Source organism: Blennius ocellaris (genome assembly GCF_963422515.1).
Source record: "Blennius ocellaris genome assembly, chromosome: 24".
NCBI lineage: Eukaryota > Metazoa > Chordata > Actinopteri > Blenniiformes > Blenniidae > Blennius > Blennius ocellaris.
In genome coordinates, this window is record NC_137673.1 from 5,401,180 (window position 1) to 5,413,283 (window position 12,104).

Genomic DNA, 12,104 nt, shown 5'->3' on the forward strand with positions numbered 1-12,104 from the left:
CTCAAATCTCATAGACATAATATCCATCATGTGTCTTGGACATTCACAGAGTGGAAAAGGACGATTTATAACTGATCATTTAAAAAACTGTACAGAACACATATAGGAAGTAAACTACTGTTTCATTGAAATAGTATGTCTGTAGTTTCCAGACTGGTTTCAGATCACTTCCTCTCTAAACTGAATTCAAAGTGGCCTGGAGCACATATTTTAACTGGTTTTTAAACTGGTCTTGGTGGTTTTAGGGTAGTTCTGGACAGAGTTTAAACTATATTTCATCAACAGGCCTTAAAACTACTTGACCTCATGTGTTCCAGCCACTTCACAAGAAGACCAGGGAACCAAACTGAACACGGTTTACAAGTGATACGCAATTTATTGGATTATTCGACATCACAACCGTCATGTTTCTCTACATCGTAGCTTCCTTCAGTGCATTTCACAAATCAGAATCAAGCTCCGTCTCTCCACAGCGTGGCCAGACTCCTTAAAACACAGAACAAGAAAACAACACACGAACACACACGATGACACACACACACACACAGAGGCGAGTAAGGCACCGAGACTTGGAGGGAGGAGCTCATCGTGACGGCGTGGAGGTTTCCCTCACAAACTTTATCGGCGTCACGACGACAAGCGAGCTGAGAAAGTGCCCAGTGTCAGTCTGTCCCAACACTGCAAACACACACGTCAAAAAAAGACCTCCGAGCGTCACCATGGTAACTGTGCTCCGTGCGTCTGGAAGCAGCACAGCAACATTAAAAGAAAAAAAAAAGTATTTAATATTGGAGTTTGTTAAGTAAGTGAATAATTTCATGCCAAAACTTTATGTTATTGTCATATAAATGACTGAATTTAGATTTGGAACTGGTTTCCAACTGTCTGACTGGTTTAGACTCAACTGGTTTTTATTTTTTTAAATCAAGAAACGAAACAAACTACCAAATAGTGTTCAGTCTGATTCTTATTCAAGCTGAAAGAGAGAACTAGTTTGTTGGACTGGTTTAATTTAGTTAGACTGGTTATTCCAGGCCACAAAAAGCTCATTTAAGACCAAAAATGTTTGACTGGATGTTAAAACCCTGATTCATAAGACTTTCTCACTTTATTTAGAACATAAATTTGTCTTTTTATTAGACAAAAAACCTTTTTTTTTTTAAACAAAATTGGTTTCCAAATCCTCCTGCAGCTCGTCAAATAGTCTATAAATGGCAAAAAAAGGTGTGATATTTAGATTCAGAAGCTCAGGAGTTTCCTCTTATTGTCTCACTGAGGAATGACGGCTGTGAAATAACAGGGTTCATGAAAAAGGGATGAATGTTATTTGTTTCTTATACATGTAGCCCGTCTATAGCCTGCAAGCAGATAGAAATAGGGCCCTGAACTCGTTATTATAACAACAATAATATTAGTTTTGGGATTTGAAAATTAAGAGTACCAGAAAACAATCAATGGCAGCCGATGATGGTAAGTAGAGTTCACTGTTTGGTTTTTTTTTCACCTTTCACCTCGTTCAATTCACAGCCAACAATATGACAAAGAAAGTTTAGTAAAAGTTAACAAATAAGATGCTACTTTATTACAAAAAAAAGAAACATTGCAACAATAAACAAACAATCATGAAAACCTCGGCTAAGCCGGCATAAAAGTCTTTGAAAGCAAAATAACCCGTTGCGGGCCAGTTAAGTGGGAGTTCATAGGGAAAAATAAACTCAGTCTTGTTCTCCCAAACAAGTGGAATCAAACTCCAAGAAATACCTTCTAGAGGTGGTGAGGTGAGTCGGTGGTACAAGTTGGAGCTGGGGGCAGAAGCAGGATGCAGGAGGTGGTGCAAGTTGGAGCTGGGGGCAGAAGCAGGATGCCATTGATTGTTTTCTGGTACTCTTAATTTTCAAATCCCAAAACTAATATTATTGTTGTTATAATAACGAGTTCAGGGCCCTATTTCTATCTGCTTGCAGGCTATAGACGGGCTACATAAAATGGAGGCACTGCTGGGATCAGTTTTGGGTTACTAATAAATATAAAGAGTTTTTGTTAGACCTTGAAAGACCATGGCAGACAAAACAGAGTTAGTTTTGGAGCTAAAGGGATGGGAACGAGGTGAAAGGTGAAAAAAAAACCAAACAGTGAACTCTACTTACCATCATCGGCTGCCATTGATTGTTTTCTGGTACTCTTAATTTTCAAATCCCAAAACTAATATTATTGTTGTTATAATAACGAGTTCAGGGCCCTATTTCTATCTGCTTGCAGGCTATAGACGGGCTACATACAAGTACGAATCAATATTCACAACTTTGTTTTTGCACATGAACCTTCATTTTTAACTATTAAACCTTAAAGTGTTAGTAATTCAGCTTGTTACATTCCTCCAAATAAAAATCGGATCGTTTTATAGAAGTTTTATTTGATTATTTGGTATTTTTCTAACCTTCATATTGCAAACACCCAATTTCTTTTCACCTTAAATCTTTATTCTGAACACTAAAAGTGGCCCAAACGTTCCGACAGCTCGTTACAGGTCCCCAGATAAAACCACACCTTTTTAGAAACACTGGATGATGTCTGCGGAGAATGTTCCAGAACGAAGAAGTCTGCAGATAAAACCACCCGTGTGAACGCAGTGAAGAGCGCTTTCCCGTGTCAACCGTCACCAGAAGAGGAGGAGGAGGAGTGAGACGGGCCTCTGCTTCTGCAGGTGAACGGATCAAACATACCCCCCCGGCCCCCCGTGAGGATTTCTCTGTCCTGAAATGAGGCGCCGGCTTCACAGACGTCCGTCATCCCAGCGGGGCGCCGCCACTGATCCACCAGGCAGCCCACAAGCCTGAAGGTCCGCCGTGTGTGCGCACACACACACACACACACACTCTCTCACACACACACACACTCACACACACACACACACACACACACACACACACACACACACACACACACAGGAATACTCCACATTCCAGAATCGACAGGGAGGACCACTAGGACTTGACGGCAGAGTTCTTCCATAGAGGTTTGTGGTACACCCAGCCTTCACCCTGCAGGGGGGCAGAAATCAATCCAACTTTATTGACACACACTAGACCTGCAGGGTCAAAAAGTTGACCAGCTGTGAAACGTCTTGAACGTACGTCTCTGTCGAAGTGTCTGGTCCTCCACACCGTCTCCGTCTCCACGCGGAGCCTCTCCTCCGTCCGCTGACGCTCCTCCAGGATCCGCTTGTGCTCCGTGGCTTTGTCGATGTCCTTCTGCCTCAAGGACTCGGTGACATGCTGCCAGAGGCGCCTGAACGCATCACAACCCAGAGGAAGAGGGTGAGAAACAAGCGGGTCAATTTGTTGATTTTAGTTTAGCACCTGAACTCATTTCTGGAGTTTTTACCCTTTTTTACAGAGACACTGAAAAGAAATTCATGATAAATATATAGTTATGATTGAAATATGTATAATTCAATGGGGGTGTTCTACAGAGATCTGTACTGGGGCCCCTCGAGTCTTTATTTGTACACAAGAAAAAAATCTCGTTTAAAACTTTTCCATTAATTCCCAAAGCGTAATTAAAAACCACAACATTTTCCAAATTAACATCGAACTGTGCACTAGAATTGATAAACTAGTGATAACGGAGAACAAAACATTTCAAAATCTGTCATGAAGTTATTCTGAGGCGCAAATTAAGTTAATGTTGCACATGGAGTCGTATTGGGACCCTTAAAGTTCTCGTTTCCACCAGTACTTGTTTCAGTCATTGATTAATCTGTGGATCATTTTCCACAAGAAAATTAATGGATTTGACTAAAATGACCTAATCTAAAGTGTTTTTATGTTACTTTTTATAAATTCCTTTAATCCCCTTTACTTTTCTTAAAAACATCTACATTTCTAGTTGGAATTCAATCATAATTAAATAAAAATGGTTCAAACAGCTGATTTTAAAGTGGTGTTCCACACGCTGGGACCCCGACTCTAACAAATAAAGCTGTACTAGCGGCCCGTTTCTCATGAGAGTGATTTAACGAGGAAGGTTCTGCTGACCTGGACTCGGTGGGTCCCTGCTTGTCCACCGGCCGGACGCGCTTCCTGGTGACGGGCAGCTTGGTGACGTCCACCACTTTGGTTTCCCCGCTAGTGTAGCTGAACTCCAGCACGCCGTTCCACTCGCCCTGCACGCGGCACACCACCGCGTTGGTGGCGTTGTGCTTCACCTCCGCCGTCACCCTGCGGACGCAGCGTCGCCGTTAAAGCGCCCCGCCACTCAGACCCGCGACAGCAGAGTCGGCGCCACGACCGCAAACTCACTTGTGCAGCTTGCCGCCGTAGAACGGCTTGGTCTGGAACGTGATGACCGCCGAGTAGCCCGACTTGGCGCAGTTGATGGTGACCTTGCCGCCCAGCTCCACCCAGGGGACGGTGAGGATGGAGCGGGCGTAGGCGCAGGGCAGCGTGAAGGTGTACTCCTCGTCGTGCTCCAGCAAATACAGACAGCCTGCAGGAGGAAAAAGAGGCGGGGTCACACAAGAACCCAGAACCAGCTGATAGGGACCTCCAGGACCCCCCCCGGCTCACCTTCGCCCACCATGGACACGCCGATGGACATCCCCATGAACTTGCTCTTGGTCCACACATGTGTGTTCACGCACATCTGCCGCTCCGGACACTCGGCGTAGAAACCGGACACGGGGGGGTGGTGGGACACCTGCTCCGCCACAAAGCGCACTTGGTAGGAGTCCTGGGCGCCGGGGGTGGTGGGGGTGGGGGTGGGGGTGAGGGTTGGGGTGGGGGCGGGGGCAGGGGTGGCGGCGGCGTCGCCGTCGCCGTCCGGGCTCCCCTGTGGGGTCTCCTTGGCGACCTTCCAGGAGCAGTGGAAGGTCTCGCCGATGATGGGGTTGTAGGGCTTCTTGGCGATGGCGCCCTTGCGGCCCTCGTGGAAGGAGGTGAGGTAGTACTCCACGAAGCGGACCATGCGGTCCTCCGGGCCGCCGCCATCCGTGATGGTGACGAAGAGGTCCGGGTGGGACATGAAGTCGGCGTACATCTCCAGCAGAGAGCGCTTCTCCAGGATGAAGGTGGGAAGAACCACCTGCAACAATCAACATCATCAACAAGTCTTCAGGTGCCTCCAAATCAATCAACGTTAAAACTGACATTGTAAAAGCCCGGCTCACTTTTCTACTTTTAATTTGAAATGAGCATTAAACATCAAGGAGGCCTCGCACTGTTTGGCTATTAATGATGTTCATGTCATGTTTTATGAATGGAGGGACTCGAGGGCCGAGGTGACGTCTGCCGGACCCCGGGGTCAACACATCCTCTGGATCTGATCCCAGGTCAGCGAGTGGCTCCACCAGATCGGTGCCATGAATCAGAAACTCAAGAGGAGGATATCCAAATACTGGCAAAAAGATAGGATGTCGGCCCAGGACATCACTCCGTCACTAGGCAACACGTCTTCGTCTGGAGGGACACCGAGGAGAAACATCTGGAAACATCTGCAACTTTGTTCTGTTGCTTCTACGAAAAGCCGCAAACTAAGCTGACTTTCTGAGTGAAAAATCAGCGACGAATCGCCTCAAATCATCCCGAAGACCAACTAATCAAACAAGGTCGTGTCTCTTCATCAAGCTGAACACTGAAGTTCACGGTGTAGAAAACATTAAGTTTATGAAGCTTTAAAACCAGAGAGATTCATTAGATTATTAAAGCTCAGGAGGAGGAACCGTGTTCAGAAGAAACAAGGGGGAGCAGCTTTTAGTTCCTACGTCTACCAACATCTTGTTTATCTCCACCAGGGGTTTGTTTTTCTGTCTCACGCCGGGTCCAGAGGACGCTGGAACTCGACCCACCCGTGTGAGGTCCATGCCCAGCTTGAGCTGCGACAGGAGGTGTAGGATGACGCTGCGCTCCTCCTCCACGGCGCCCAGGTCCTCCTCCTTGTCCGTGAAGGAGTCCTCCAGCTCGTCCTCGCCATCGATGTCCTCCTGCTCCTGCATGGCGGATAAAGAGGTCAGATAAACACTCTGCAGTCGTTTACAGGCAAAAACACTGCAACATCAAAACATCTTGTCAACTTTTCTAAAGAAACACAAAGTTATTAGAGACGCAAACTGAACAAATTCACATGTCGTAGACTATTATTGTTATACATATATATATACATATATATATAAACATGCTCCAGGTTTATTGAATTGTTTAAATATCATTTTATTTCAAAATGTGACGCCACTTCACTTGGATTCATTTAAAAAGGATTTCTACATTTTTAATATATTTTAAACAAAAAAATAAATCCTAAAGTAGTTTCCAGGCTTTTATTTAAATATTAATGTGACACCATTAAACTGTCTCTTGACGTAAATTGAATTAACATGGATTAACATTTAAACTATGTTGTTTTGTTTTATCAGATTTCTAATAAATAGACATTAAAATTACTGTTTAAATAAAAATGTCTTTTTCACATTTATGTTCCTTTTTGTGATTTAAAATTAACACAATGTTGTTGTATTTTGTTCTTTCAGAAAATCAAACCTTATTTATATTTTGTCTTGATGCTGCAGGTTCAGTTCAATCTTATATTTATCACCAGATAAATTTCACATCCCCTTTTTAACTGACACATTTCACATGTTAATACAGATGTTTTAATGACATAAATATAACTTTCAGAATTGATCACGTCGGTGAGATTATTTCATTTGTCTTCAGAAAATGTGTCCGACACCAAACTGTCGGTACTTTCAGATGAATTCATATTAAAAAATCTATTTTTAAACACCAGCAGCTTCATAATCATTTCAAGACATTTCCAGTCATTTCCATTTTTCATCTAAACTTTATTTCTTTGCAGATGATAGTGACCTGAACTGTAATTTATTTAATACTGTTTTTGTAACTTTTAACTTTCCATCAACCTTTTGATGCAGAAAATACACTTCTATTAAACAGCTTTATCTTGCATTTACATTTTTTTTAAATAAAATTCTTGTATTTAAATCATCATTAAAGATGAATATACTTCCTGACGCCTGCATTTATGTGACAAATGCTGCTGCTTTTTATCTTCCTTCAACAGATGTAAGTATGTATTGAGTGTCTTGCCCAGTGTGGCTCCCTGGCCTTACCCCGGAGAAGCTGCAGGACTCGGGGCTGCTGAGCTCCAGCGGCCCCCCCTCCAGGGGCCCCTCGGCCCCGGTGAAGCTGCCCAGCGAGCTGCTGCCGTTCTTCAGGATGTCGGGCAGTTTGGGCTCCAGCCACTCGATGGTGGGTCCTGAGGACGGGCAGCACACAGCGGCGGGTTCAGAGGCGCTCATGGTACGACCCCCCCGCCTCCCACCCGAGGCCCCCCCTCCCCCCCGACACACACACACACACTGGTACACCCGGCGAGCGCCTGGCTGCTGCCCGCACGGCCGCCCTCCACCACAGGAGTGTAACCCGACGCCCGCCAGCAGCCCGGTATCAGGATACAGGGAACATCGCTGGCCTCTGATTGGCCGAGGCCCCGGGGCCCACAGGTGGGCAGCGCTCATTCAAATTCACCCGGTGCGCCGGCGGACCGGACGACCCGATTGGCCGCGGCTTCGAGCGCAACCTGATGAAAAATGCATCGCGTAACGAGACCCGGCGAGGAAAGTGGGGCATGTTTTCTGCTTGTTTTGTGTTTTGTTTTTTTTAAATGACGTTGAGGGGGAGCGGCGCCGACGTGCCGCCGGTCGGTCCGGCTGTTCGCTGCACGTTTCCGACGCCGCATCAGAGCTGCGGATGGATATTTAACCATCTGAGATCTAATTACCTTGGAGACGGGCGGTAAGAGTAGGCACGGCTCGCCATTAATAATGCAAAATAATTCCGGACGGACAGCTTGGAGGGAAAGGGACTGACCTCCCAGCGAGCTGTGCTGCCGCGCCACCTGCTGCAGGTGCAGGATGTGCAGGCACTCGTTCAGGCAGTTCATGGTGGCCATCGACGTGGCTTTGAGCATCAGCAGGTCCTGGTCCAGAGGGGACAGGCCGGCGGCCACCGGCAGGCCCTCGATGCTCTGGATCAGGTCCCGGTGCTGGCCCTGGGCCTGGCTCATCATCTGGGGGGGAACCAGGGTTAGTTTGTTGTTCCCTCACATCTGTCCAGAACAGCTGTGAACACCTCCTCCTCTGTTATCACCACTAAAAACTCCCATGATGCTTTGTTAATCCGTGTTGACAGACTGAAGCCTCCTGTGTCAGTGACCTCTGACCCACCACAGCCTCAAATTAATTCACTTCGTATGTTACAGGAAATAAAAAGAATATAATCTCTGTCCTGCTGCTTCCTGGTTCTCCTGACATGTTTCTTTAAAACCGTTTTGCACGTTTTGTTCCTCTGACTCAGATCTTCAGAGAATTTCACCCCCAAGGAGGTCACAGTGACATCTGGTGGACAATCTGCAGCATTGCAGCAGGTCAAACTGAACAATACTCTAAAAATATTAATCTTTTCCCAATTTCAACAGTTCTAAAACAAGTGAGAAAGACTGAGATTACATTCTAAATAACAACTCCTTTAAATGACGTTTGACATGTTTGTATTTATTCATGTTCTTTGATGACCTACGTTATCGTGATGGTGTCATCATCCTCATTAATGTAATGGTAGATTTTATTCACATCCATTAATTTGGTCGACGAAATTTAGTCCGTTTTTTACTTTTAATTAATCTCTTTCATTAAAAAAAGTACCACTTAAATTTCTTAAGTCATAAACTCAAATTAATTTTTTACGTCGGAAACGTAAATAAATGTGACAGTATGATAATTCTATTTTATTATTCTGTTTAATATTTGTACATATTTTACTATATTCTGTGTGTGTGTGTGTGCTGGCTGCACCTCTCGGGCGTCCATCAGGTGGTCCGGCAGCAGCGACCTCTTGCTGGAGTAGAGCGAGGAGCCCTTGTGGACCTGCGACCAGCCGAACAGGGAGGCGGGGTTCTGGCTGGTGCGCCGCAAGGTCATGGGCGAGCTGCCACTGCCCTGAGACGCCATCGAGTAGCTGCGTGACTTTGGCGGCGGGTTAGTCTGAGGACGACCATGGAAATTAATGTGAGACCTTGTGCTTCAATCAAACGTTAGAAATATAATGAAATTATGACAAAACAAGTCAACTTTTACACAAAAAAACACAAAACAGCCTGTTTCAGTGTGGATTTTCATGCTTATTGTGGTTGAAATGTCTGGATATCTGCATTCCGATGTCGGGATGACAAACTCTTTGTACATAAAGAAACATTAGTGTGAGCAGCAGCATGTGGATCAATACTAATAATCTCTGCTCTCTGCATGTATTTTTACCGAAACATTAATATTTCACCGCCGGGCTCAGCCCGCTTCGATCGCTCCTCCGAGCAGGAAACAGAGAAGTGCTGAGTCGCTGGTTTTCACCAGCGAGGACTTCCCAGCATTTCCCTGAATGGCTGCACACTGTGGTCATGTGATCAGCAGGGGCAGTAAGGAGGGGGGGGGTCCTACCTTCCCCATGGCCTCGGTGTGGTGCTGCGTGCAGATCTGCAGCCTGCTGACCCAGTGCTGCCGCTCTTTGGCGTCCGTGGCTAAAGGAGCACAGAGGAGGAGGGTTAGTGATGAAGACCAGGATGAAGACGCTGCAGCAGATAATGGAAAACACCCGGATCGATACAGTCTGATGGAGTCCAGCACCGACACAAACCTCCTTACAACCCAGGAAACATCAATTCACAACCACTTTCCCCTCAAACTGCTCATTTGCACATTGGCATTCATTTCTCCATGTTTCGATACTCAATTATCTATTTGAATATGAAATAATTTATTGTACTTGCAATTTATTCTCTGCATATTTTTCTTACATTTTTGAATTTTTTTTTAATGAAAATTATTTGGCTGCATCTGACAACCTGCATTCTGATAATTTCCCCTATTTTCACGAATATACGTGTGTGTGTGTGTGTGTGTCAGCCCCACCCCGGAGCTTGTACTGCTCCCCACTGATGGCGTTGACGGTGAAGGTGTGTGAGTCCTCGTCGCTGGGTGAGATGACGGCGCCCGCCAGCGGCAGCATGCCTCGAGGCTTCTGGGGCCTGGACTGCTCGTTGACGAAGTACTCCAGCAGGCCGGCCTCGTTGTTCAACACGAAGAACCTTGAGGACACAAGACAACAACAACAAGAGGACAAAACCGTCTGAGTGAGTGAAGCTCAGGGCTTATGTTGTCTCTTGTTGTTGTTATGTGTTTCACTCTGTCTTCTTGTTGTTGTTTGGGTCTATTAATAACTTCCCTCTCGTGTTTGTGAACTGGTTTTGTCACATTGTGTCTTATTTCTGTTGTTTTATGTTCCATATTTGTATCTTTGTATGTCTCGTAGTCACACCGTGTTGTTGTGAACATTTATCTCACTGTGTCTTGTCTTGGTTGTTTGTTACTTCTGTAGCAGTGCATCTTTTCTGTTTTGTGTGTCATGTTTGTGTCAGAAATCCCACAGGAAGGTTGGTAGTTCGAGAATGTGGCGAGAAACTGGTGGAGCAGTGACTCACCTGTACTGCCAGCCAGTCACCAGGTTGGTGTATTTCATCAAGTATCCATCGATGTTCTCCATGTGGTCACTGAGGGACACACACACACACACACACACACACACACACACACACACACACACACACACACACACACACACACACACACACACACACACACACACACACACACACACACACACACACACACACACACACACACACACACACACACACACACACACACACACACACACACACACACACACACACTTCAAAACCGCCGTCCTGATGGTGACTCTCCCCCCCCCCACACACACACTACACACACCTGTACTGCCAGCCTTTAGCGCTGGCTCTCCCCGAGCTGGGGGTCCTGTTCTGGGGGAAAACCTCCAGCTTGGCCTCGCTGTCGGTGATCCGGATCGCCGCGGTTTCTCCCTGCATCATCGCGGCCGTTAAATCCGCTCCGGACGAACACAGCCGCGGCTTACCGCCGCCGAGCTAACCCGACACGACACGGGGGGTGGGGGTCCGGGTGGGGGGGATCACGGCCGGGGCCGCCGGCTCATGTCCCGGCGCAGCGGGCTCCACACGGCGGGCTGTCAGCGGGACGAGGCTCCGCAGTGCCGCGGAGACATGTCGAGGGGAGAAACACGGAGCTGCTCTGCCGCCCTGCTTCCTGCTCAGGCTGGAAACGAGTCACGTGACCGCTGACGACCGGAAGTCGTCACTGCCGTGTGGATGTCGTCACTTCCGCCTTGTGTGTTTACAAATAGAAACAATGAAAGGCATCAAATATATAGGTTTTTCATTGGATAAACATTTTATATAAACAAGTTAAGAATTAGTCATTTTTAAATAAAATATTTTGGCAGGACACACTTGTAAAACACATTATTAATCTCATTGTGGCTCCTGACTGAATAAAGGCTCATGAAAACTTACATGAACAGTTTGTCAACAGGACGACATTAGACATTGCAGCCAGTCTACATGATCTCCTATAATACTTATATTACAGATTGAACAGTACAAGGAAGGAAAAGAGGAAAAAATCAAATAAACTGAACATTTTTACATCTCCATCAGATTGATTTTTTTTAACTGTATTGTCCATAACTGAAATGCTAAACCAGCGGTCTGTGCTCCCTCCACTAACTAGGCTGACCAGAAACTCCTGCAGGGAAAGTCTGTCCATCAAATCAACCACAGGATGAAAATAGTATAAAAGAAGAGGTTACAACCTGTCCCTGTGTTGTTTCATATTTGATTAGACGTGTGCATGATATACTGTGGGAAAAGGTTTGATGTATTTGATTATAGTCGAGGAATATTTTTTTCAATGTATTCACAAAAGCTATCCGTAAAACGTACATAAAAAACAACAAAGATATTGATGTAAAAATTAAGTTTTATAACCAACTGCCAGAAACTGTGATTTCACTCACATTAATATCTAAAATCATTTAACCTTTTTTCAGGCAGGAACTGTTGTTGTCACTGTTTGATAACTGTATGCTGAAAAGCAATTTTTCTGATAAATATTGTATTCATGATGTCACAGTATTACATTC

The 12,104-nt window shown here is 45.6% G+C and overlaps 1 protein-coding gene across 1 annotated transcript; it reads right to left on the minus strand.

The window, feature by feature from the left end:
• Positions 1 to 351: 351 nt before the first annotated feature.
• On the minus strand, positions 352 to 11,213 carry osbpl11 (oxysterol binding protein-like 11). Its single transcript, XM_080519803.1, has 13 exons — positions 10,859 to 11,213; positions 10,549 to 10,617; positions 9,980 to 10,155; positions 9,509 to 9,588; positions 8,870 to 9,058; positions 7,887 to 8,085; positions 7,127 to 7,272; positions 5,846 to 5,986; positions 4,569 to 5,082; positions 4,302 to 4,488; positions 4,038 to 4,220; positions 3,135 to 3,288; positions 352 to 3,041 (listed from the first exon to the last, which is right to left on the minus strand). Exons 1-13 carry the CDS (start codon positions 10,975 to 10,977, stop codon positions 2,985 to 2,987), a joined length of 2,214 nt encoding a protein of 737 aa, XP_080375929.1. The 5' UTR covers positions 10,978 to 11,213; the 3' UTR covers positions 352 to 2,984.
• Positions 11,214 to 12,104: the final 891 nt, after the last annotated feature.